General features: G+C 44.9%; 1 protein-coding gene across 1 annotated transcript in view; it reads left to right on the forward strand.

Moving 5' to 3' along the window:
* The window catches only part of LOC137762788 (carboxyl-terminal PDZ ligand of neuronal nitric oxide synthase protein-like), a 315,104-nt gene that overhangs the window by 81,858 nt on the left and 205,482 nt on the right, over window positions 1-27,764 (forward strand). The window contains 1 exon segment of the mRNA XM_068541164.1: window positions 2,505-2,576. Within this exon segment, the coding sequence (XP_068397265.1) occupies window positions 2,505-2,576 (72 nt within the window).

Below are 27,764 nucleotides of genomic sequence, written 5' to 3' on the forward strand. Positions count from 1 at the left end.
CACATGTACCAGGTTGGCTGATGGCGTGAAGGAGGCACTAATAGCATGATGATGTTGGGTGTCCTCACGTGAGTGCCTTCACATGCAGGATGCTACTCTCTTGTTAGGAAACCTTGTCCAGAGCTAGAAAGCTGCCTCTCCATTCTGTCTGTGTTGCTTCCATCCTCACTGTACCCCGAACGCTTTGGGATTCTCAGTCCAGCGGGGCCCCTTCTTGAGAAGGGATGGGGATGGGACGCATCTGGGCATCTGCATTCAGGCCCAGTTGTGGACCTCACTGGGTAGCAGGCCCTTTCCTGGGGTTGCAGGGATCAGTGTGGGAGGACCGTTCAGTCCTCCAGGTTTACCTGTAACGGGTGACCTTGCTTGGTCTTGAGATCCAGGCTCCCATGTGATGCCAGAGGGAACACAAGCCTTGAAGGTCTGATTGCCAAGTCAGCCCTGACTGCTCAGAGTTCAGGGCAAGAGCCATCAGGCGTGCAGCGTTCAGGAGAGGGAGCATGGAAACTGCCCCTGGCAGGGGGGGTGCTTTGAAGTTGGGCAATCACAAACCCGGCCTCACGTCATTCCTGGCTTATGTGGGTCACTGACATGCTGACAAACGGAGGGGCCCCAGCAGAGCTCAGAGGGCAGAAACACCAGCCATGGTTAAAGCTGACAGCACGCTTAGATCCTTAGATCGAGGGGGCTTTGTTTACCTGCTGTGGTGAGGCTGTCCATCTGGGGCCCAGACTTCCTACAGGCTGCTCGGAATCTTGATCTTCAGTGTGTTAGCACAAACTGTGGATCAGTACTAGGGGAAATCCTTTCCCAGTATTTAGTTTTTGTAAACCCTCCTCACTGGGGCCAGCCTTAATTCCAAATTTTAGGAAGAACCTTTCATTCCCGTAACCACAGGAAATATGTTTTCTGTAGAAATGACTGTCCTGCTCTTATCTTCTATTAATGCAATCTTGGGTTGCGTAGACTTTTAAATTATCCTGGCGCTGTTAATTGCTAGGATATCCTCTGGGCTATTTTATATGTGTGTGTAAAAAGGAAAGACAAATTCCAGTGGGTCAGTGTGGAATGGGATGGTGCTTAATAAATGTTGGGTTGTCCTCTTTCCTTGTTTCATCCTGCTAAGTAATGATATCTAGAAATAATCTCTAATTTTGATCCAGCAATCCCACTTGTAGGAATCCAGCCTAAAGGGCTACTTGGATGAGCTCAAAGGTGTGTAGATAAGGAGGTTTGTGGAAGCAATTTTGTAGTAGTGCCCTAGGGGAAGTGTCCATCAGTCATCAGGGGAGCCATCACATGTAATGTGATAGACCTGTATGCATTGGTGGAGAAAGATGTCCAAGTTATATTTAAAGTTAAAAAATCAAGTTGCAGAACAACGTGAGTAGTATGAATCTTTTTACATAAAAGAAATTCCTCTGGGTGTCTATGAATATATATATATGTCCATTAATATACAAAAAGAGATGTACATCAAACTGTTGACAGTGGGGGACTTTATTCTTTTGCTCTGCATATATCTGCATTATTTGAATAGTGTACAGCAAGAAATTATATACAGTATTAGACAACCTGTATGTCATTTGGTTTTAAAATTAACTTAAAAGTTTAATCAGGTTAAATTTTTTTTTTTTTAATAAATTTATTTATTTATTTACTTATTTTTGGCTGTGTTGGGTCTTAGTTTCTGTGCAAGGGCTTTCTCCAGTTGCGGCGAGTCGGGGCCACTCTTCATCGCGATGCGCGGGCCTCTCACTGTCGCGGCCTCTCTTGTTGCGGAGCATAGGCTCCAGACGCGCAGGCTCAGTAGTTGTGGCTCACGGGCCTAGCCGCTCCGCGGCACGTGGGATCTTCCTGGACCGGGGCACGAACCCGTGTCCCCTGCATTGGCAGGCGGATTCCTAACCACTGCGCCACCAGGGAAGCCCCAAGTTAAATTTTTTAATACATAACTAGTCCATTCTTTTTCTCCATTTAGGAAATTACTCAAATGTGTGAGGTCTCTATAACATCCAGGGCTAACTCAATGCAGTTCCATTAATTAAAAAAAGTAGATATTCATCTTTTTTATTCTTTTGGATGACTTTAATGCATGCAGACCAGATTTGTGTAAGAGATTTATACCTTAGCTCATTTTATCTTTACTGAAATCCCATTTTACAGATGAGGAAATTGAGACAAAGGCAAAGTAGCTTGCCACAAAGATAGTGGTGGGAGATTCTTCATACCCAACTCTTTCTGTTTCAGGAGACTGCTTGTTTAAACACAGTCCTTGGCTGCATCTCTGATTAAGAACGAGATGAAAAGGAAGCGGTTTCTTGTTTTGCTTTTTTATAAAGTTAGAAATAGTCTCAAGACATCCTTTTGGCTCTTGATCTCCTCATCTGTAAAATGGGAAGATGAACTTGATGACTTCCAAAGGTCCTTCCAGCCCTAACATTCTGTGATTAGGGGCATTTGCCATCCCTCTTCTCAGTGAGTGTTTGCTTCTTTCCCCGCAGTATGTCGGAAGCCTGGACGTGCCGAGGCCCAACAGCAGAGTGGAGATTGTGGCTGCCATGCGTCGGATCCGGGTGAGTGGCTGGAGGTGGGGCTGTTGTGGAGCTGGAACTCAAGCGTCCGCCCTTTTAGAAAGTACTGGAGGTACCAGAATGGATGGCTGCACTCTTTGCAAGACCCCTATATGGTCCAGGGGAGCTGTTCTGAATTAGGTGGTTGATCTTGATTAAAGACCAAGGTAAAATGGATGTATGATGGCTGGAGGGCTACCACCCTCCCTCTCTTGTGACCTGCTGCTTCTCAAACTGAGACACGTTACCCTTGAGGTTGTGTGGGTTCTGCCAGGGAATGAGGGAGACTGGTGAAGTATCTTTTTTATTCAAAGATTTTAGTGAAAAGGTTTAGTATTAGTAATTAGCTGATAATTGGCTCAAAGCATTTAAAAAGTAAAGCTTTTTTGTGATACATAAAGAGGATCTACTTAAATTTTTAAGAACAAATGTGGGATTTCAACAGAATTTCCTTGGTTGGTTGCTTTAGGCTCTGGACATGTGTGTGGGTTCTCTTCTGCCATTTCCGGTACTCTAGAATAGAGTTTGACCAACTTTCCAACCTGTTGCTTTCGGAGTCTGTGGTACGCGGAGCAGAGATGGAATAAAAATTAAGTTGTCTTCTGATCACTGTGAAGGAATTTGCCCATGTGCTCTGTCATGAAACAGAGGAAATTAGATTTGTGCGTTTCGAAGGTAGGGTTGGGATTGGTCAAACAAATTGTAATGACTTTTTGGAGAGAATCGGTGTCAGAGGTGGCTGGATTGGTCATCCTGAATGCAGCCTGGTTTGGACTCTTTGTCGTCTAGAAGAATCTACTCACCTCAGTGGAAAACATACAGATGTTGGGAGCTTCATTTTGCTTTTTGCCAGGTTTACTTTCAGTCAATTCACCTGAGCAACAGAAACCTCAATTCAATGACAGCAATTTTGGGAAGAAAATTAGTGTGTTTGCTTCTGTTTCTCTAAGCAGTTCATCCACCTACTAAAATAATTTTTTCACTGCTTTGGCCCTCCCTGTCCTTCAGCATTTTTAAAATTTATTTATTTATTTATTTATTTATTTATTATTATTATTTTGGCTGTGTTGGGTCTTCGTTTCTGTGCGAGGGCTTTCTCTGGTTTCGGTGAGCGGGGGCCACTCTTCATCGTGGTGCGCGGGCCTCTCACTGTCGCGGCCTCTCTTGTTGCGGAGTACAGGCTCCAGACGCGCAGGCTCAGTAGTTGTGGCTCACGGGCCCAGTTGCTCCGCGGCATGTGGGATCCTCCCAGACCAGGGCTCGAACCCGTGTCCCCTGCATTGGCAGGCAGATTCTCAACCACTGCGCCACCAGGGAAGCCCCTTGAGCGTTTTTTATTGTTAAGTTGAATTTGTTGAAACTACTATTAAATACAACAATACTGTTTTTCATGGACATAGAAATGAGTCACTTTCACGTGAGTTCATTTAATGTTCATAGTAAGCTGTGAAGAAGGGGTCACGTTTCCTTCATTTTCTAGATTAAACTGAGGCTCAGAGAGTCATAGAGGTCTAGAAGTGGTGGGCATGTGGCCTGAATGCAGTTCTCCAGTTGGTTTCGTGAGAACATGCAAAATGCATCACACCTTTGGCTTCAGGCCTGGCATTCAGTATCCCCAGGCCTCTTCTCTTCCTTCACCTTCCTGCTCAGGTAGAAAGCACCAAGGCCTCAGCTGAGCATATCTGGGGTGTTGCTCTTGTGAGGATAGGTTACTGCTCTCATCATGGTTGTGACCTTGGGGTTTCAACAAAAAAAAAAGTCCCTCTTTTCTTCATATTTGACTAAGAGACAGCGCATATGTTGTTGCTAATATCACTATCATTATTACAGTAACAAATATTAATAATAGTAGCTATCAGTAACAGTAGCTACTATTCAGTACTTACTATGTGATAGGTGGTTTATTAGGCCTTTTAATATGGAAATAATGTTATTATTTGTAGCTACTCTAGATGAGGTGAGGGTATTACTGTTAAATTTTATAGATGAGGAAATGGAAGCCTGGGGCATTAAATAATTAATTCTGGATCAAATTGGTGTCAATAGTTGGAGCTGGGATTCATGCCCAGGGCTGTGCTGCTCCCTAATTTGGGTGATGATCCCAGCTGGAGAACCAAAAGGTAGGGACACGGAGCTTCCCCAGTGAGGGAGTCAGTGGCAGAAATACAACTTTGCAGAAGGAACAGAGGTACAGGAGAACATCCCCTTGAAGCAACGGAGGGTCAGGGTGTGTGGTGGGGCTGGCCATGCATGGGATCTGGAGGCCTTTGGGGCTGGAGTGTGGCCCCTGTCTCCTCTTCCCTCATCACCTGTCAGCCCAACTGGCCATGGGCCAGTAGCTCCGTTCCCTGTGACCTGCTTCTGGTGCTTAATGAGCAGCTCATTAAATTAGATGGAGAAATGAATTGGCCAGAAAGCTGTTTGGTCTGGCTGTCCAATCACTTGTTTAGTCTGACCACCAATAAGAACTTTGGGTGTGTGTTTTACCCTGAACCCCCCGATTCACTGCTAGGTCCAGGCTGCTATTTTCTTTTCTTCTCTCCCTTTCAAAAGCTGTCTTGCCTGTAATTACAGTTGTCGAGAACTAGGGCATGTGATTTCTGTGTAAAAGACTGTGCCTGACTCTGTCCTTTTGTGTTGAATGGTGCCAGGCTAAAGCTGGGCAGGACACTGCGGAGTTTGGTTCCTGGATGCTCTTGTGGATTCACAGGGTGCAGGCCTCCAGCTTGGCCTTGAGCAGTGTCTCGTCCTCAGAGAGAAGCGGTTACTATAAGGATCATGGTAACCTTACGTCTGTGAAATGGGTCGTGCCTCGCCAGGCCCTTTAGACGCCAGTCTCCCTGATCCTCTCTGGAGCTCTGCACGGGACAGTGCAGATTGTCTCCATTTCACAGAGAGGGAAGCACCTGGAGTGAAGGGATTGGCCTGAGGTTGGCCAGATTCATCTTCTGAGTTGGGGTTCCAGCAGCTGTATGGATTCCTGTTCCTGCCCCAGTGCCACACCTGCAGTGTTGACTCTGAGCTAAATATATGGACTGTTGATTTGACTGGTGTTTTTCCTCTCTCTTTTCCTCATTTCTCATTGGTTCCCTCGCCATGTAGATTTTCTTTTAAAATTTGTTATCTGTCTTCGGCATCTTTTTCTTTTCTCATGTGCTTTCAAAGTTTTTTTTTTATGGTGGTTAATAACATATCACATATTTAACCGTTTAAAAGTGTATAATTCAATAATGTTAAGTATATTTACACTGTTGTGTAACAGATCACTCTAAAATTTTATCTTGCAAAACTGAAACTCTATACCCATTGAACACTAATTCTTCTTCCCTCTCCCCCCAGCTGTTGACCGCCACCTTTACATTTTCTCTTTCTATGATTTTGACTACTCAGATACCTCATATATATGGAGTCATACTTTGCCATTCTGTGACTGGCTTATTTCACTTAGCATAATGTCCTCGAGGTTCATCCATATTGTAGCATGTAACAGGATTTCCTTCCTTTTTTAAGGCTGCATAGTATTCAGTTGAATGTATGTAACACATTTTCTTTATCCATTTATCTGCTGTACCCTTGGGTTTCTAACATCTTTCGGCTACTGTGAATAATGCTGCAGTGAACATTATTCACAGGAGCATGTGAATAATGCTCCTGAACAAAACAGGATCTCAGAGAGATAACGCACATATCTCTTTGAGATCCTGTTTTGAATTCCTGTGGATGTATACGCAGAAGTGAGATTGCTGGATTATATGGTAGTTCTTTTTAAAAATTCTTTGAGGAACCTCCATACTGTATTCCATAACGGTTGCACCATTTTTAATTCCTGCAACAGTATAAAAGGGTTCCAAGATTTTTTTTTTCTTCTCAGTAACGTATACCTTCTTGGTACACATGAATTTAAACAGATGAATAGATGAATTTTCTTTAAATAGATGAATTGTCTTTTTCTGGTAAGGATTTGCTGGGGTGGGAACCACTAAGCACTTGGAGTGTTTCTGGGTAGTCTCAGGGAGCAGGACATGGATTCACAATGGATTGCCAGGTTACTTGCTGTCATAGGGGCCTCCTGCCTGAACTGCCCAATGCCAGGGTGTGGGAGTTCCTTATACTGTACTTCTAAGGACTAGATCTGGGGTTGTGAATGGTTGTAAGTGCAGCATTAGCACAGTTGGCATAGTATGAGTTGGCACATAAGTGGATGAATTCATCAGCACTTCTTAGAAGGCCTCTCCTTAATTTAGCACTTTCACCTTCTGCTTCTCTAACACTCCAAGTAGAACCACTTCTGGCCCTGCCATGCCCTGCCCTGGTCACGCAGTGTCCCTTTGCTTGGATGCACAGCTCTTGGTCAGGCTCTGGTGACTAGCGTGGCATGTTCCCGGGGCAGTGTGTTTGGAGGCTGCTTAGAGTGGAGACCATACAGGTGAGAGCCTGAGACCTGGGAGGTAGATGGGGGAGGAAGAAGGGAGGAGCAGGAGAGCCAGCCCTGCTCAGCTGGCGAAGGGTGTTTAGTGTTTCCTTTTGCCCTGTGGCTGATAGTTATTATTCATATATATTTATAACTCGTACATTTACAACTTTAAACATACTTTCACATACATTATTTCATTTGATTAGCCTGGAGTGTTCCTATTTGTTACCTCTGTTTGATGAGAGGTGGGAAGACGGGGCATGGAGGAAGGAAGGGGACACCAGGCTCTCCGGCCATGTCAGCCGGCATAATGCATGTGCACGCATTCATTTATTCACTCATTCAGTCATCAGATATTTATGGAACACTCTATCCTGGGCTAATGTTTCAATATTCTTTTGGGTGCTTATATTCAGTAATGGACAAGCCAGGCACATGAATAACTATATATTATTAGAAAAAGGGTAAGAAGCTAAGAAAGTGTGTAACTGGGAGATGTAACCCAATTTGGGGGAGACAGGGAAGACCTGTGGGTTACAGAGGGATGGAGTCAATAATCAGTAGATACTGCAGCCAGATGACCCCTGAGATGAGGATATTGTGGCACAGGGAGGACTTGCAGCTCCTGGAGGGAGGTGACCACGTCACATCATACTGTCTTTGAACCTCAACTGCCTAACTTAGTGCCTGACCATTAGTACACAGTAGTGTTTCCTGAATGAAGGTTTTTCCCCAATAAACTGTACTTGTTTAAACTCAGTCTTTTGTGTACTTCAAAGACAGAATCGTAGCCCATCATTCATTGTTTGAAGTGACTGTAATTGCAGTTTATCCCTCAGATTTTAGAGGCCCAAGGTCACACAGGAGGAAGACCCAGATCTTCTGATGCCCAGCCCAGCACTGCTGCAGAGTAAGGCCAGTGGAAATTCACTGCACATTTTTTGCTTCCTTGTTTTCTTTGGACGGCTTCTAGGAACTTCCATTGATTAGTTGGGAGTTGGGATGAATTGTGGGAAGCCCTGACCGTCAAACTGAGTTGGAATGAACTGCAGCTGTGGGTAGCAATAGTTTTTGGATCTGCTCTTTTTTTGTTTGTTTCCTTATTCAGGATTTGCCACTTTTCCCAAGGTTGAAAGAGGTACCTTTAGCTAGTCCCCTTGACACATGAAGACCCTGGTCTGTTCCCTTGTTTGTCTTACTCTTAAGAAATCTTCAGTTTCTCTTATTTTCTGTCTTAGTTTACTATTGCTACTGAAACAAATACCACAGTCTTACTGGTTTAAAACAATGCAGGTTTATTATCTTACAGTTCTAGAGGTCAGAAGTTTGAAATGAGTCTTATGGGGCTAAAATAAAAATGGATCAGCAAGGCTGTGTTCCTTCTAGGGGCCCTAGGGGAGAATCTGTTCCTTGCCTTTTCCGGCTTCTAGAGGCTGCCTGTGTTCCTTGGCTTGTGGCCTCATCACTCTGAACTCTCTATCACCACATCCGCTTCTTTGACTTTGACCCTCTTGCCTCCCTCTTATAAAGACACTTGTGATTACACTGGGCCCATATGGATAATCCAGGATAATCTTCCCATCTCTCAATTCTTTTTTTAAAGGGAACTTTATTTTTATTTATTTATTTATTTTTGGCTGCGTTGGGTCTCCGCTGCTGCGCACGGGCCCCCTCCAGTTGCGGCGAGCGGGGGCTACTCTTCGTTGTGGTGTGCGGGCTTCTCATTGCAGTGGCCTCTCCTGCCGCGGAGCACGGGCTCTAGGCGCGCGGGCTCAGTAGTTGTGGTTCGCAGGCTCCAGAGCACAGGCTCAGCAGCTGTGGTGCACGGGCTTAGTTGCTCCGTGGCATGTGGGATCCTCCTGGACCAGGACTCGAACCCGTGTCCCCTGCATTGTCAGGCGGATTCCTAACCACTGCGCCACCAGGGAAGCCCCCATCTCTCAATTCTTAAATCACATCTTCAAAGTCCTTTTGCCATGTAAGGTAACACAGGCACAGGTTCCAGGCGTTAGGACATGGACACCTTTGGTGGCCCATCATTCCACCTACCACGCCTGCCTTGTTTATTGTCTACCAAATAGGATAAGCTAAGTGGTGGAGGCCAGACCAAATCAGCAGGCCCTCTTAATTCCAGATCACATACTTCCCCCACTCCATACTAGCTGCCTCGTATTGGGTGGACCCACGTGTTCTCCTCTGATCCCTGTGATGACCCAGGCAGGAAGGAAGCTTAAGAGATATTCCTCAGAAGCACTGGATGATTACCCTGCTCTTTGTCTACCAAGGATCCAAAGGCCTGAGAAGATGCTGGCTGGATGAAGAAAACAAGAGAAGAGGGGATACGATTTTTTTTTTTTTATTTTTTTTTAAAGCTGCACAGCTTAGAACAATTCACAAAGTTCAGAGAAGTTCTGCATGAGCCCACAGTTGGTCTGGCACACTGGGGTTGCTTGCTTGGAAGTTAACTGGTTGAAAGTTGAAGGGTGGCCAGTAATACTGAAATCAGGCTACTGGCTTTGCACCATTGGGCCTGCTGTGTGAATAGGTGAGTTTGGCAGCCAAATATCTGGTATGATTTTCAAGTCCATTGTTGCCAAATATTAATACCATTCCCCCCATTGCACTTTTTAGCTTCCTCGGAAAGCTGTGTAGTCAAAAGAGCTCTCAGTGAAGAATAATGAGAGTTGGACTCGAGTCCCCTTGACTTGATGTGTAACCTTGGTGAGGTATCTGACTGCCATTAATTTCAGTTTCCTTGTTTATAAAGGGGAAAGGATGATACTTATTTTCTCTCTGGTGCTATCGTTGAGTCTGGGATAATGCATGAAAAAATACTTTATAAACCAAAAAGGACAATTTATATTCATCGGTATCATTTTTATACATTCCTCTGGGTTTCAAAGCATTTCATAAATGCAGATAAATACCCTGAGAGATACTGAGCTGCTTCATCTAGCTCCTTTTAATAGCCAGCGTCTTTTTCCAGATTTCAGTGCAAACATCACATCCTTCGGGAGGCTTCCCCCACTAGGTCATTTTGTCTTGTCACGTGATCTTGTGGCACCACACCTCTCTCTTTTGTAGCACTTGTAGCAACTGTATTCCCAGTGTCTGGCAGGGTGCCAGCCTTTGCTGAGTAGACTTTTGTTGAGTGACTGAGAAAATTAATCTTAGTTGATAACCGTGTGAGCATAAAGCAGTGAAACCCAGCGAGGCTCTATTGAGGGAGTGCCAGGGAGGAAGAGGGCTGCAGTGAAGTCAGACCTAACCAACTCTGTAACCTACCAAGGACTCTGGCATGTGGAGAGCCAGGCTGGGCTCCAGAGTGGCAGCTGGTGTTCTGTTACTCTCTCACCTTTGGAACCTGTTGTAGCTGCTGGAAGGGAAGCCTCAGGTGGGGAAGGAGAGAGGCGTCTTGCTGGGCCTTCAGGGCTGGAGAGAAGACAGGTTTGTGGTAAAGACCAGATTTATGGCTGTTAAAAACCCAGGGGACAGATCCCTGCAGTAGAAATGTAGTGTAGCCTCACAGAGGCCACGCAGCTGGACCTGGAGGGGTAGGTGCGTGCAGCCAGTTGCACTCAAGAGTTGTGTGGTCCCCCATCGTGGCTCCTCTGGCTGTGGGCTGGGTAAATCCTTGGCCACCCTGCAAACAGCTTTCACAGTAGTCCAGCATGGGATCAGAGTTTGCCATTGAACAGTGACTTGATTTCTCAAGAAGGACTGCTCAGGAGTGGTGTGATCCGTGGCCTGGAACGGAATGGGCAGGTGACCAGGAAATGGCCAAGCTCTCCCCTTTCCTACAGCTCCCTTCCAGTGGTGCCACCTCTTCCAGAAATTTCTCTCATGATAACAAACAAATATAAAAAGGCCCTGGATGGTCTTGGGAGAACAGGAATGAAATGCTCTTGGGAGAAGATCCAGGGACTGGGGACACTGGTGGCTTTATGGAGTAGTGACTGGAGTTGTGAGTGCCTTACAGCTGCACTTGTGTTTCCCTCCCCACAGGCGTTAAGCCCCTGCACGTGGCCTCTTCATACGTTCAGCCAGGAAATCTATGTTTTACCCGCTTCCGGGAGGCTTTGTCCAGGAATCATTTCATCCCTTTATGTAACTCTCCCCCTAAGTGGCTACCCTCAGTATCATTTGCTCTTTTGTCATTAATTGTTTTCCTTCTCTTCCCAAATTCAGAGTTGGCAAGTCTACCCCTGAGCAGCTTAGATTGTAACACAGACCTAGCATGGCCCTATTAATTTCCTATTGCTGCTGTAACAAATTACTACACACATAGTGGCTTAAAACAACACAAGTTTATTATCTTACAGTTATCCTCCAGTTCTGGAGGTCAAAAGTCTGAAATGAGGCTGAAATCAAGGAGTTGGCAGGGCTGTTTTCCTTCTGAGGCTCTAGGGAGAATCTATGCCCTCGCTTTTCCGGCTTCTAGAGGCTTCCTGAATTCCTTAGTCCTTGGCCCCTTTCCATCTTCAAAGTCAGCAATCATGTCACTCCAACCCCTGCTCTAACTCTGCTGCCTTCCCCTAACGTGTATAAGGACCTTGATCATTACACTGGCTCTTCCTCTTTCCTCTGATGATCGAGGATGATCTCCCCTATCTAAAGGTTCTTAATGTAATCCCATCTAGGAGTCCCTTTAGCCATGTAAGATAACATATTCACAGGTTTTGGAGATTAGCTTGTGGACACCATGGTGGTGGCAGGGGGGTGGGGTGGTGGTGGTATTAATTGAGTATTAGGCTTGTAGCGGGGATTGGAAAGATTCCACTCCTTTACTGAGGTGCTCTAGTATCGGGGTCAGGAAGAACTAAGTTCAAATCCTCTTCCTTCTCTTGACTAGCTGTATGACGTTTCTTACTGCCTCAGTCTTTAATCAGTAAAGTTGGAGTATCTTCTTGGCAGATATATTTTACGGTTTTATGTGAGTGCATGCAAAGCACTGAGCGACGTGCCTAGCACATGGATTGTGCACCATAAATAATAGTTCCCTTCTCTCCTTTCTAATTAGTGTGTATTGGACAGGGACAGTGGGGTCAGAAAACCATACAAGTTGGCTGTCAGACACACTTAAGCACCCAGTAAATATTAGCTTTTAAAAGACATCAGCTTTGCATGCCAATTATTTTTTTCCCTTAGTCTGTAGATGAGTGTTTCTCAAAATGGGTTCTGTGGCTCTCTTGGAATTTAGGGATGTAGTCTCCAGGGTCTGAGTTCTTTATAAGAATTAAAAAATTTTGTGTTTTCATTTGATCCAATAACAAAGTAAAATAAGCCTATTCCAGACTCTTGGAAGGGCCATATTATGCCTGAGTGCTGCCAACTGTTTTATTGTCTACAGTTGTGTTTGTTTCCTTGTGTTGGCACCAGATAGTTCTTCTGTAATTGTCATGCCCTGAAGAAAAAGTTCACAATATGTCTATAATGAATTCTCATAAGGTGAAGGACAAGTGACGGTACCACACCTTGTAGGAATTACGATTTTGCAGTGATGGGAACAGAAGAAAGCGACAGAAAAATGGAGACTGCACATGGAGCGCAGGGCTGCAATGCGGCCACGCTCCCCAGGGTGGCTCTCTGAGTTGCTCGTGGCTTGTGTGACTGGTGTGATTTGTTGGCACCTGTGCTGTGCTGGTTGTCAGAATACTGTCATCCAATTTTGTGTGTGCTGAACTCAAAAGAACTTGGGTAAGGTACTCACGACAGATTCCTGTTGTGAGAAGGGATATAATTTCAGTTAAATAACAAAATCTTCTCCGACATGAACATCTTTACTCTGAATTTATTGGTTATACAATTTGTGTTTAATTTATAAATTTGTAAAAGACCTGTATGTATAAGCAGTTTATATCCAGTTTTATGTCTTACATATTTAAATGGTATACATGATTTGCCAGCACTTTTTTTGGTAACAGCTTTATTGAGACATAATTCACATATCGTGCAACTCATCCATTTAAAGTATAGAATTCAGTGGTTTTTAGTATGTTCATAGTGTTGTGAATAACCATCACCATCATCAATTTGAGAATATTTTCATCACCCCAAAAAGAAACTCTGCACTTCTTAGCCATCACCTTCCAATCTCCCCCAAATACCCCCCATCCTAGCCTCAGGCAACCACTAGTCTACTTTCTGTCTCTATGGATTGTCTGTTCTGGATATTTCATATAAATGGCAGTCATACAGTGTGTGTGGCCTTTTATGTCTGGCTTCTTTCGCTTAGCATAATGTTTTCAAGGTTTATCTGTGTTATGGCATGTATCAGTACTTCATTTCTTTTTATTACTGAATGATATTCCATAGTATGGTTATACCATATATCATTTATTCATTCAAATGCTGAGTGTTTGCAAAATTTTTTTTTCTTAAAAAGAGGCCCAGACTTTATTAAATTTTAGAAAACATTTGATGTGGATTGGGCAGGGTGTAAAGGGATGGTGACAGTTGTTGTCTTCTCAGCCAAAGGAAACAAATCATTGCTTTTTTAGGTAATCTTGGGCAAGGCATTCTCATCAATATAAAGAATGATGTACTGATAGGAGAACTTAATTTTTTGTCCACTCACTTAAAAAAACGTATTGAACGTTGGGGTGCATATATCTCTTTGAATTAGTGTTTTCTTTTTCTTTGGATAAATACTCAGGAGTGGAATTGATGAATCGTATGGTAGTTCTGTTTTTAATTTTGTGAGGAACGTCCATACTCTTTTCACAATGGCTGTACCAATTTAAATTCCCACCAACAGTGCACTAGGGTTCCCTTTTCTCCACATCCTTACAGCATTATTTACAATAGTCAAGATACGGAAGCAGCCTAAGTGCCCACCAACTGATGAATGGTTAAAGATGTGTTTTATGTATATTACAATAGAATATTACTCAGCCATAAAAAAGAATGAAATCTTGCCATTTGTGACAGCATGGATGGATCTGGAGTGAAGTAAAGTAAAATAAATAAGTGAAATAAATCAGAGAAAGACAAACGCTATATGCTTTCACTTATATATGGAATCTAAAAAACAAACATATATAACAAAACAGAAGCAGACTCACAGAGAACAAACTAATGGTTGCTAGAGGGGAGGGGGATGGGTGAAATAGGTGAAGGGGATTAAGAGGTACAAACTACTGGAATATATTACAGTAAATCACAGGGATATAATGTACAGCACAGGGAATATAGTCAATAATAGTGTAAGAACTTTGTGTAGTGTGTAATCTATAAAAATATTGAATCACTAAAAAAATGTGTTGACTTCCTTTCATGAGCCAATATTGTTTTAGGCTCTGGGGATAGCAGTCTACAAAACAAAGTCCTTGTCTGCATGGAGCTTATATTCTGGTGGTTGGGATGGAGGTAAAGGAGGAGACAATATACATATAATGTCACACGTAAATTGTCTGCAGAAAAATAAAGCAGGGCATGAGGATAGACAGTGCCAGGAGGTAGGGAGTGGAAGCTATTTTATGTGAATTGTTGGAAAAGACCTCTAGTTTATGGTGACCTTTGAATCTCTAGAGATGTGAATGTGAGATAGTGAGCAAGCAAGCCATGTGAATATCTGGAGGCAGCTGCCCAGACAGAAGGAACAGTAAGTGCGAAGGCCCTGGGGGGGTGGAAATGGGCTTTGCAGCTTCAAGGAGTAGCAGGAAGCTCAGTGTGGCTGGAGACTCAAGAGTCCAAGCACAAATAGTAGATTATTTCCAAGAGTTTATTCCTAGGAATCACACATCGTGTGAATCTGGTTCACTTAGTACCTACTGAATGTCTGACCACACATGAGAAAATGCATTTATCTTTCCCCTGAATCTGCACCAGATTGAAAAGTCACTTTGCATGAGGACCTTTGGTTCTGCTCCTGAGGTGAACAAGTTTGGGGATGATTTTAAAACTGGGACAGAGCTGCTAGATGCATTATCTGTAAGCAGAGAAGAGTTAGTAAGAATCAGTTGTTATCAGAAACTAACGCATGCTTGCTTTTAAAGATGGTGACTTACTTTATTACAGCCATTTATGCTCAAGAATAAGAAATGATGTACTTGAGCTTCCATGGGAGCATTTGAATATTGCCTAGCTCAGCCCACAGTTTCTTGTGCTGACCTACTTAATGCTCGGAGGTCTTCTTGAAGCCAGTGATGTTTATCCTTCACATCAGGAAGAGATGAAGAACCTCAGTTCATTACTGCTACCAGTCTCTGGAGACCTATTTGTTCATGTTCCTGCCATTAGTAACAGGTTGCACTGAGCATCCACTCCTTGCTTTGATGACTTCTGTGCATTTTTTAAAAGTATATACATAATATTTATCATTTTGACCATTTGTAAGTGTACAGCTCAGTGGCAGTAAATAATTCACTGTTCTGTACCTATTACCACTATCTATACCTAAAACCTTTTCATCATCTCCAACATAAACTCTCTACCCATTAAACAGTAACTCCCTCCTTGCTCTCAGCCTCTGGTAGCCTCTATTCTGCTGTCTTTCTGATTTTTGCCTGTTCTAGAGTCCTCATATAAGTGGAATCTCAGATAATATTTGTCCTTCTCTGTCTGGCTTATTTCACTAAGTGTGATGTTTTCAAGGACCACCCACGTTGTAGCATAAATCAAAATTTCATTCCTTTTTTATGGCTGAATAGTATTCTCTGCTGTGACTTTTTGCACTCAGCCCATTATGAGGGCTTTGGTGTGTGGCTGTTTCCTCTTGGGACCAAAAGCAATGTATTATATAGGACAGGGATGCACAGTCATGGAACAAAACATCCACAGCAACAAAAATACTGAGGACCTGAGCTGCTCGAGGGAAACCTCTTTGGTCCCTGCTGAAAGGCCCAGTCTTCACTTACGTAGTACTTTATAGTTGTTAAAGTCATTTTCATGTCCGTTGTCACCTGATGTCTCCAGTAACTTTTTATAAAGTTATAAGGTTAAAGCAGGTATTCTCCCTGTTTTATTACAGATAAGGGTCATCAGAGTGAAATGACTTCCTCAAACTAATTATCTTATTGTCCTTATCAATGATGACCAGAGTTGATTATAGAGTGTGCCGTGTGCTGTGTTACAATGTCAGGCTACGTGCAAAGTGCTTCACAAGTATTATATTACTTGATCCTCACCACAACTCTGTGTTGATGATCATCAACACAGAGTATAGGTATACTATAGGTATACCTATACAGAGTATAGGCATAGGTGTGATGATCATCCCCTCTTATAGTTGGGGAAACTGAGGCACAGAGAGGTTAAATAACTTGCCCAAGATCACAGAACTGGTAAGTGGGGAATCTAGGATTCACTCCAGAGCTTGAATGAGGTACAGCTGAGTCTTGCCGTGGTTCCGATACTACCAGTTTGCTTACTTCTGGGTCAGAGATCCTACAAGAACATGCTGACTGTCTCCGCTTTACCAAATATCAGTCCAGGCAGCATCATCTGTGTCCCTGATTGTGCCTTTCTCCAGTCTGGGAACACTGCCAGACAGTGGGCATTATTTGATTTTTTTATAAACTTCTTTTTAGATTTTGAGACTCATACATCCTGTGTGACACCCCCATTTGGTTATCCCAAAGGCATCTTAAATTCAATATGTCAAAAACGGAATTCATCATTTCTACAGTCTCTTCTCTTTGCTCAGAACCCTCTCCCCTGCGGTTTTTTCTGTTAATGTTTCCTTATCTCATTGAAAGGCATCTTATCAATCCAAGAATGTAAGCTGGAAACCTCAGGGTCACCTTAGACTCTTCTCTGACAGCAGCCTTAGTCACCCTTACTGAGTTTGCCCCCTAAATATTTCTCAAATGTGTCTCTCCCTCTTCACCCCTCCCTGGGGGGACCCATGTCATTTTACAGAGATTGCGGTAGCCCTTCTTCGTAAAGGTTTGTCGCTGTGCCCTAGGCTTGTCCCCCTCCTACCCATCCTCCACACTGCTGCCTGGCTCATCTGTCTAAAGGCACGTCTGTAGGAGTTGTCCTGCTTAAAACCACGTGGTGACAGGTCATCACCTACAGGCTGGAGCCTGGACTTGGAGCAAGGCACGAGGGGTTCTGCCTGGCACGTCAGGCCACAGTGACGGTCCTGCTGTTCTTAGGACCCTGCACGTGTCCTGTCGGGGCCCACCTCTGTTCCTGCTCTTCCCTCTGCCTGGGAAGCTCCCCGTTATCAATGTGGCCGAAGTCTCTCTCCTCAGGGCTCAGCGGAACTTCTGCATATCCTGCACGAGCCAGTTTGGGCTTTCATCCTTTCTAGAAGCTTCCCCTCTAGAGACCTCTGTCTCTGCACTTAGACCACAATGTATGTGTCTCCTTCAGGGCAGGGGCTATGATAATCATCACGAGAGCCATGGGGTGAATGCTAATTCTTCTTTTGTAAAATAGGAACAAAGTCAACCCTGTCGGACTTAAAGGCAATGATGATGTCAGGTCCTTAGAATGTGCCTGGCCTATAACAGATACTCAGGGGATATTAGCATCTTCTCTCTCCATCCCTGCTGCCTGTGTGACTGGAGAGAAACCTTCCCCAGGCATCCCCACACTAGCTCATTTGCTGGAATGTTTCCTTCTGAGCTGTTCTGGACTTGGAGGCAGAAGCCCTCCGTTTATTCCTCTGTTACACCACCGTGAGCAAGTTGACTTCTCCGAACCTCAGCCTTCCCCTTTGTAAAGTGAGGGTCATTTTGCCCAGTTTCCTCGTAGCTATTTCATGAGGGTTAAATGAGATACCACATAGAAGGCTATGTAAATTGCCAAGTGCGTGTACAGATAGGCGGCGTTTGGGCCCAGAAGGCAGTGAGAAGGGTGCCACAAGCCCCTTGGTCAGGGCTTCTTGCTGGTAGAATCTCCTACTTGGCGCTGCTGTTCTTGGTTGAATCTGGTGCCTGCATCCCAGGTCTCAGTGGAAAACCTCCCATGTCTGCCTTTTCGGTAGGCACCCGGCCCTTTGGCATTGCGTCAGTGTGAAAGATAACGGGCGGCAGCTGCTGTTCCTGGGTCTTCTGTCTCCCTGGAGAGGCATTTAACCACGTGCGTCAGCTGTGGGAATGACAAATCACTTCTCCACAAGGAGCTCTGTCTAACCAACCCAGTTGGAATCACCCTTGTTAGTGCGATATTAGCAATTACCCTGTTTCCTTAACCCCACTAACCAACTTGACAAGGTTTGGCATTCTCCTTTGCCGCTGTTAATAGTCTCATCACCCGAGGGCTTGTTAAATAGGTGGAGTGCACACCCTGGATTTCCACTGAAAACAGTCATTCTGAGCTGTTCCTCCTTGCATAGCTTCTCTCCTGAGCTGCCAGAGCCCCGCGCCTTTGCTCCTCTCTTTTTTAGAGGCCATGGTAGGGAGAGCATGGACTCTGGGCTGCAGAGTCCCTGGCTTGCCTCTGCTTGGCCAGGACTTGTGTCCTGAGTAACTTAATCACCCCCAGCTCCAGGTGGCTGTGAGGCAGAGGGAAGTCAGTATCCCCGCTTTCCGTTCCCTCCAGCCAGCTCAGCCCTTCCTAAGACATCCCAGGTTCTTCTCTCTTCAGCTCCTCACGGAGGTGGGGCTCCTGCCTTTGCTGTGTGCTCAGGCCTCCAGGGCAGCCCTGCCCACCTGCAGCCTTTCTGCAAGGGGGCCTCACTGGAAGGAGCACTCTCCAAGCAGCTCAGACACAGAACTCATCTCATGTCCTTGTTCACAGCCACGTCAGCCTCTGCTTCATTTTAGCATTTGTGGACCCAGGTAGGTCTTTGTTTATCCTGGCCCAGGAAGAGCTGGAAGAGAAGACAGTTTGAATAGTTCTGGGTATATATGAGTCGTTTAATATTTTAAAATTTGACTGTTAGGTCCTCAATTCTTTGAGCCATTTCGTGGAAGAACCAGGAAAGGACAGGGAGGTAATGGTTTCATTTCATTTAGGTGATACTGATACCCAAACACCAGACACACAAGAATCAACTGTAGAGTTCAAAACTAACAATGAGAGTAAGTCTACAGTAAGTGTTAGTTGTTGTGTAACAGGTACTGTTCTAAGTGTTTGGCCTATAGTGACTCACTTAATCGTCACAATTACTTTATGAAGAGGAGTGTCAGTAACTTGCCCAAGGTCACACACAGTCAGTAAATGGCTAGGATTCCAGTTCTGGAACCCAGGCTCTTGACTGCTATACTGTCTCTCTAAGGCAGATAAGTCACCACCAAGTCACCTCAGTTGAGATTATCTGCTAGTTGGACATGTGTTACTGCAGAGTGCAGCCTTGACCTCTCTGTTGGGCTTCTCCGTGCACAGAGTCTACATCGTCTGTATTTGTTCTCCTGTTAAAACTGGTCGCATCCCATCCCCCCTTCTCTGAAGCTGCTGGTTGAGCCAGTCTGCTCAGGTAGGAACCTCCAAAGCAAGCTGTTCCTCCCCGGTCCTCAGTTAGGCTTTGTGACATCAGTTGGTACAGCTGTGGAAACAGCTGATAAAACAGGGCCAGGCTGCTCAAGGAGAGAGTGATGGCAGGGTCCCCAGGGGAGGCTGCCTGCTCACTTGAAAGAGCAAAGACCTAGAAGTCCACGTGCATCGTCTGAGGCTTGTGGGCACGTGGGTTGGTTTGTCCCTCCCTCCCTGCATTGAAAGACTAAGAGGCGGTCCTGGTGAAAGATACTCGATAGAAGAGGGGTTCTGAGCCTACAAAAACTCTGCCTTCTCTGGATGGTGTAAAAGCTGCTTATTGAACAGGAGGCTGAAGGGGCTGAGGCCATCATGAGGGATCACCGCCGTGTCTGGCTTGGTTCAGGTTTAAGCTCCCAAACCCAGGCCTGCTTCGGGTCGGGTAGTCTCCACCTGGTATGTGGCTTACGCCTGAGGTTTCTCTCCCACCTGGGGAGCCGGGTTTGGGCTGTCTTTTAAGCACTGGACTTTGTGGTCAAAATAGAAAGTCTGGCTCTCCTGGTTGGGATTTCTGAAAGAGTGACAGGTTGCTAACAGCCTAGTAGGATGCCAGGCGCCACTTCCGGATGAGGGCCCTGTTTGGATGGGCTCTAGGGCAGCGCGCTGCCTTTCCTTGCCAGGGACCCTATTGATCTGGAGCCCTGGTTTGACTTTTCTTCTCAGCACTTGCTGTCGTCTGGTCAACGCTACCTCTCCCCCAGTTTTCTCTTTTATAGAAATCCTTTCTTTAAACCCGATTAGATTTCTTGGCTTGCACATCTGGTCTTCATTTAGCTGGGATGACACTTAATTTAAGTAAGAGTTTGGCTGCCTTTAAACTGAACGACTTCACCCTGTTGAGGGGCCAGTGGGGAGTCAGTAGCCAGATTGTTTATTGAAAGCGATCATATTGATTTATTATTTTAATTTAAATCCATTTCCAGACACCCCTGCATTTAATTGCATTAAAAGGGCACTCAGACTGCTCCTTTAAGAATCCAGTGCCCTCGTCTCCAGAGGGAGAGAGGAGTACTCTTGAGCATATAGGTAGGACCACTGTATGTGTGTGGCATGCATCCATCTGACCTCACGGGGGAGACTGTGTTGGCAGAGATGGAGGGCTCTCCCTGCCCACCCAGCACACTGTGTCTGGACTAGCATGAGACCTGTCATGTCTCTGCTCAAAAGCCTTCAGTGGCTCCCCACTGCCTATGAATGAAGGTAGGAGTTCTCAGCTGGTGGTCAGGGGCTTCCCCAGGCTGACTTCACCGTGTCTGTCAAAACTCATTTTCTAGGGGGAATTCCCTGGCGGTCCAGTGGTTAAGACTCGTGTGTGCGCTTCCAATGCAGGGGGGCTCGGGTTCGATCCCTGTTCAGGGAACTAAGATCCCACATGCCGTGCGGCCAAACGACAACAACAACAAAACAAAAACCCCTTTATTTTCCATCATTGCCCAATTCTCTGGCCGAACTGAGTTTCTTACTAGTCTTCAAACATGTGGTGTCCTGTTTGTCCTGCCTTCTGCCTTTATGTTCTTCCCTTTCTCTGGAATTCCCTCCCTTTCTTACCGGGTCTCATGGTTCAAGGCCCATTTCAAATGAATATCTTTGCCATGAAATCTTTTCTGATTTCTCTCAGCTGTAGCACCCCACTTTGAACTGAGCCACCCTCTCTGTATCTCCTCAGGTATTTTGGCCTGCTTTATATTATAATTATTCTTATTAAATTGGACTGCCTGAGAGTAGTGACCCTGTGTTGGTCACATGTGCTCCCAACAGAATGGAACTCGGCAACTGGAGTAGTAACTAACATTTCCTGAGTGTTTTCTCTGTGCCGGTTCTAAGCACTGCACGTATTCAACTCAGTAATCCTCACAAAAGCTTTCGGAGATAGATGCTGTGTTTAGTCCCATTTTACAAATAAGATAACTGGGGTATAGAGAGGCTATGTAATTTGTCTTAGGCCACCTAGCTAGCAAGTTTCAGAGCTGAGGTTCCGTATTAATTGGGGTTCTCCAAAGAAACAGAACCAATAGGATACGTGTGTGTGTGTGTGTGTGTGTGTGTGTGTGTGTGTGTATGTATATATATAGAAAGAGACTTATGATGAAGGGTTGGCTTATGCAATTATGGAGACTGAGAAGTCCTATCATCTGCCATCTTCAAGATGGAGGACCAGGAAAGCTGGTGGTATAATTCCAGTCCAAACCTGAAGGCCTGAGAACCCAGGGAGCCAATGGTATAAGTCCAGGTCTGAGTCCAAAGGCCCAAGAGTCAGGAGTGCCGACGTCTGGGGCAGGAGAAGATGGATGTCTCAGCTCAAGCAGAGCAAATTTGCCCTTCCTCCACCTTTTTGTTCTGTTTGGAATCTCAACAGATTGGATGGTGCCGAACCACACTGGTGAGGTGAATCTTCTTTACTCATTCTATCAATTCAAATGCTAACCTCTTCTGGGAGCAACCTCACAGACACACCCAGAAATCATGCTTTACCAGCTCTCTGGGCTTCCCTTAGCTCAGTCCAGTTGACACATAAGTTTAACTATCACAGGTTTCCACTCAGACTGTCTGCCTTCCTAGTCCAGGCTCTCTGTGACTTTGCTACGTGGCCTGTTTCATAGCAGGTACTTGTTTAATACATGTTTACTAAGAAAAATTGTACTGAATTCCAGAGATATAAGTGAGCAGGGATAAATTAGTTTAAAAACAAGGAACAGGAAGAAGTAAAATTAGAATCAGCAGGTAGGAAGAGAAGGAGGAGAGCTAAGAAGGAAGGAACAGGAGAGAGGAACACAGAACGCTGAGCTAATCGAAGCTTGGGGCGCATGCTTTTGGAATCAGGTTCAAGGGGTGCGGGGTGACCGCACACTGAGGCAGACACAGGGATTGTCAGTTGCTATACCTGGACCCTGGCACGCCTGGCACAATCACCACACATGCTCCAGGTGTGACTTACAGCTATCCCCAAAAGGGATAGATGGGGGTGGATGCAGATATCAAGCTCTCCAAGCTTACTGGTGGGGGAACTGAGGCCCAGAAAGGTTGTGACTTGCCCTGGATCCCACTGTAGCAGCGGTGCTGACTGGAATTCGGGCCCCTGGTTCTTTCTGCTTTGTTTCCAGGCTTTGTAGAGAGTAATAAATGACTTTCTCTCACCCTTACTATTGTTGGAAAGGGTCGTTTAAGGTGTGTGGGACTGCTTCTCCCTATCTTTATTCTGTCTGCGTCTCTTAGATGCTGCATGTTTCCCTGTCCCTACAACTTCTACTTTGGTCTAGGCCCCAGGTATCTCTTGCCTAATCTGTTGTGGTCTTCTTGCACTGGGCTTCTGCACTTAGTTTTTTTTTTTTTTTTTTTTTTTTCTTAATTTTTGTATAGAGAGAACACATCTCTGACAGCTTTTTTTTTTAATTCATTTTTATTTATTTATTTATTTATGGGCTGTGTTGGGTCTTCATTTCTATGCCAGAGCTTTCTCTAGTTGTGGCAAGTGGGGGCCACTCTTCATCGCGGTGCGCGGGCCTCTCACTATCGCGGCCTCTCTTGTTGCGGAGCACAGGCTCCAGACGCGCAGGCTCAGTAGTTGTGGCTCACGGCCCTAGTCGCTCGGCGGCATGTGGGATCTTCCCAGACCAGGGCTCGAACCCGCGTCCCCTGCATTGGCAGGCAGACTCTCAACCACTGCGCCACCAGGGAAGCCTGTACTTAGTTTTTATTGCAGCCAGAGTTGTGTTCTCTAGGCTTGTCTTAACTGTCCCTACCCCTAAGCTCAGAGCCTTCTGGCTCTAAGGATCCTGCAAGTGAGCTCTTAGACGATCACCTTTTTTAAGGCCTTTCGTCAGAATTCTCCACCCTTTCTCTTTGAACTTGTCTCCTTCCACTCACCACTCAATTTGAGCCTCCACTTTTTGGCCCCCACTCTTCCTCTGAGAGTTCATTCCATCCCGTGGCGTCTCCCCTCTCCCCTCCCGAGGGTCCCCTCCTCTCCTCTTCTCGAGGCCACATTACAATCAGCTGTGTCAGTCTCTTCTCCACGGAGCCCTCCCAGTGCAGTGAAGGGAGGTTGATGGCATTCTTCCACATCACCCTTTTTGGGTGATACATTTCTTCCTTATAACTCCTTAATCCTTTGTATGGGAAGATGTCATTTCCAAGGGGCCCGCTTACCAGCCCTGAGGCGGAGGCTTCAGCCAGTGGGCTGCTTGATAGTGTCACACAGGAGGACACACGCTCAGTGGGAGAAACTTCCTCAGGCCTTACTCAGCCTACTTACCGTCCTTTACCCAGCACAAACAAGACCTCTTTATAAAGCCAGCCAGGAGCTCAAGTTCAGAATGAACCCATGATAGACTGTGGAGGAGAGGAAACCCAAGTGTCCACCAATAAATGGCAGGTAAAGGTAGACATATGTTATGCCAGTTCTCAAGAAGGAATAATAAATCTTAAGTTCTCACATTTCCTGGACAGCAGGGTAGCTGTAGCAATAGAAATATACATCATGAGATCCTGGCTTTGTCTGAATTTAGACAAATGAGTCACAGAGACTGAGACTTCCCTGTGGTATATATAAACCCTTGGTAGAAGAGACTGACTCTTTATCTCCTTTATTGAAGAATGGTGTTAGAAACCAAGATCTGGGTGCTAGTTGTGCGTGTTGCTACTGGGGTATCTTTGCTTCCGGCCCTCTCAGCTGATAGAGCAAAGAAGTATGTGTGTGTATGCTAACTCTTGTATATACACATGTTTATCAATGTTTATGTAACCATCTGTATCTGTATTAAGCTAAACATAAATTCATACCGTATCTCCAAATCTAATGTGAATCATTCTAGCCTCCTCCCTTTGCTTATCTATAACTTCCTCTTCCAACAGGCTGAGAGTGAGAAAACCGGCTCCCACCAGCCGTTTACTTAGTTGTTCAATTCTAGTGTAGCGTTTTAAGAATTGTTAACCCACACCCCTGTGGGAAACAATTTTGACAGGTAGTGTACATTAACTGTACTTAACGTACAGTTCCTTTTGCCTTTAGTTTTATAGACGCTCCTCATTTCCAACTATTACTTTGGTCAGCACCTTAACCCCCACCTCCTTAAGTGAGGTTGCTTCATCCATTTGTAATACATTTAGATTCTTTTGTCATAGTTTGCATTCTATCCCGGAATTTCCCCTTCTCTCTCATCCTAAATGATTTTCAAAAATTTGTACACATTAAGGTTTACTCTTGTGCTGTAAAGTTCTCTGGGTTTTTGACAACTGCTTAATGTCTTGTATTTACCTTTACAGTAGTGTACAGAATAATTTCACCACTTTAAATAATCCTCCCGTGTTTCACTTGTTCTATTCCCTCTACTCCCAAACCCTGGCAACGGCTGATATGGATACTGTCTCTATAACCTTGCCTTTTTCAGGATGTCATATGATTGGATTCATACTGGCTTCTTTCATTTAGCAATATGCACTTACGATTCATCCATGTGTTTTTGAGGATTGATAGATCACTTCTTTTGATTGCTGAATAGTATTCCACAGTCTGGGGTGTACATAGTCTGTTCATCCATTCACCACTCATCCCTTCATCCAATCAATGTCCTTCTTTGAGGGACATCTTGGTTTCTTCCAGAGGCTGGTGATTATGAATAAAGCTACTATAAACATTACCATGCAGGTTTTTATATGGATGTAAGTTTCACATCAATTGGATAAATACCTAGAGGAATGTGCCTCATTTGAATACCTTGCTTTCAGCCTCTGCCTCCCCCTTGTTCCACCTGGACAATATCAGCACACTCTGAAAATCGACTAGTTCTGTTGCTGTGCTCTCTGTGTACTGACCAGCTTTTCCCTTTGTCTGTAAGTGGTAAGCATTGCCACCCCTGTTGCTGAGAATTTTTTTTTTAATTGGAAAGTGATATGGGAGAGAAGGGTGATTATGTGATTTGGTGCAGTCCTGGAGTCGGGGTTTGGCTGAGCCCTGAGAATTACTCCATTGTGTTGAATAGGAGCTTAACCCTGATCTCTGAAAGCTGCTTCCAGTTTACCTGGGTGTGGCAGTAAGCGCCAGTAATGTGGGGAGTTTGCTACGGCCAGCGATTCACCCTGTGTGACTTGGGAAGGAGGCTGGCCCATGCATGGTCCTTTCAGGTCTTTGGGTCAAGTTGCGGTAGCAAGTCTGTTTTACAGGTAGGTGGGCTGTGCTCTCTGGTTACTGTCTGGTATTCAAGTCACTGGGATGAAGGGAACCAGCACTGTGGTCAGTGTAGTCCAGCCTCCCTCCCAGTTTACCCGAACCTCGATTTGCAGGCAGGTTGCTGGCCTGTGGAAGTTTTGGGTTTAGACATCCTGAGTTCACCTACTCTTTTTTTTTTTTTTTTTAACTATTTATTTTTATTTATTTATTTATTTTTGGCTGTGTGGGGTCTTCGTTGCTGCGTGCGGGCTTTCTCTTGTTGTGCTGAGCAGGGGCTACTCTTCGTTGCGGTGCGTGGGCTTCTCATCGCGGTGGCTTCTCTTGCTGCGGAGCACAGGCTCTAGGCGCGGGGGCTTCAGTAGTTGTGGCACGCGAGTGCGGTAGTTGTGGTTCGCGGGCTTAGTTGCTCCATGGAATGTGGGATCTTCCCGGGCCAGGGCCCAAACCCATGTCCCCTACGTTGGCAGGTGGATTCTTAACCACTGTGCCACCAGGGAAGTCCCCACCTACTCTTTTAATTTATTTTTAAAAGACATTGGCTGACTACCTGACACATGGCAGACATTGTGCTGTTTTTAAAATATATTATTTAATCCATTTAACAACCTTATGAGGTAGGGTTTTCCATTTTTATAGATGAGGAAACTGAGGCTGAGGAGGTTTAGCTGACAAGTGACAGAGTTGGCATTTTCACCCAGCTCTCTTGGTGTCGGTACTTTCTCAGTGCATCACGCCATCTCTGAAGGGAAGCATGGTGGAGAAGATGGCACCCACCCAGCTGGAGAGGGTGGAGCAGAGCATCTTCTCAGGTTCACCAGGGATGCGTGTCAGCTTATGAACAGCAGAAGGAAGGGTAGTTCCTTTACATGTGAGAGGCAAAAGCACCTTGCCCAGGTGCTTTTACTCTCCCAGGATGCTAGGCCTACTCTGGCCTATTGAGAGTTAATTGTTTTCATTCTGGAAATTGTCAAACATGTAAAAAGTAGAGAGCCTAGTAGAGTTGCTCTTATACTTACCACTCAGGTTCTAGGATTATCAGGATTTTGCAGTTCTTGCTTTCTCTGTTCTTTTGTAGTTAGCTTTTGTTTTTTATTTGTACTTTTTCTTTTTTGGCTGGAGTATTTCAAAACAATATTGATGATAACAGTTTTACCATTGGCTCATCTCGCTGATCTGTGTGGCATCTCTCTTACCTTTGGATGAATTTCCTACTATTGTGTATCATGTGGTGGTTGGGTATTTATTTTACTTACAAATTTTTATATGGTCCTAATCATATGCCATGCCCTTTTCTAAGTTCTTTACAAATATTAACCTGTTTGCTCTTCATTGCAGTCTTATGAAGTAGATATTTTTTTTCTTTTGTAGAGATTTAGAGGTTTTGAGTTTTTTTTTTTAAAGAGATTTCTTTTTATTTGTAGATGATGAAACCGAGGTACAGAAAGGTCGAGTAACCTGCTTGAGTCATGCATGCAGTGGTCTAGCTGGCCTTCAAACTCAGATTGTGTGGTTTCTTTTTCTTTTCTTTTTTAAAAAATTTATTTCTTTTATTTCCTGTTTTTATTGAGGCGTAATTGACATACAGCTCTGTATAAGTTTGTTATGCCACATAATGACCTGACATACATATACTGTGAAGTGATTGCCACAGTAAATTTAGTTAACATTCATTTCCTCATATAGATTGTGTGGTTTCATAATCTGTGCTCTTAATCGCCATCCTGTGCTAGAAATAGGATTAATTCAAAAGCCATTACTGTTGTCTGTTCCCTAGTACTGCTAAGATACAGGAAGGAAAAAACTAGCTCTTGGCCTCCAAATGCTCCCAGTGTGGTTGGGAGAAGGACCTGGAGACCAGTAGCTGTAGCACAGAGGGGTAAATGTTGTAATAATTATATGTAAGATTCAGTGGGAGTGTGAAAGATAGATCATGCGGGACCTCCTAGGGAAGTCAAGGTCGGCTTCACAGAGGCTGTGATCCTGAATCTCAGGTCAGAAGGATGGCTGAGGAGGAGGAAATTCAGGCAGAGGGGGTATCCTGAGCCTCAAGGTGAGAATACAGGGAGGGCTGGAGAGAGATGGATGTGGCATTGGACATCTCAGGCAATACAGTCGTGAAGGCACCGACTTGCCTGCTGAAAAGCTTTGACTCTATCCTGCTGCTGGTGGGGAGCTACTGACAGAT

The sequence above is a fragment of the Eschrichtius robustus genome, chromosome 3, assembly GCF_028021215.1.
Source record: "Eschrichtius robustus isolate mEscRob2 chromosome 3, mEscRob2.pri, whole genome shotgun sequence".
In the NCBI taxonomy this organism is placed as follows: Eukaryota; Metazoa; Chordata; class Mammalia; order Artiodactyla; family Eschrichtiidae; genus Eschrichtius; species Eschrichtius robustus.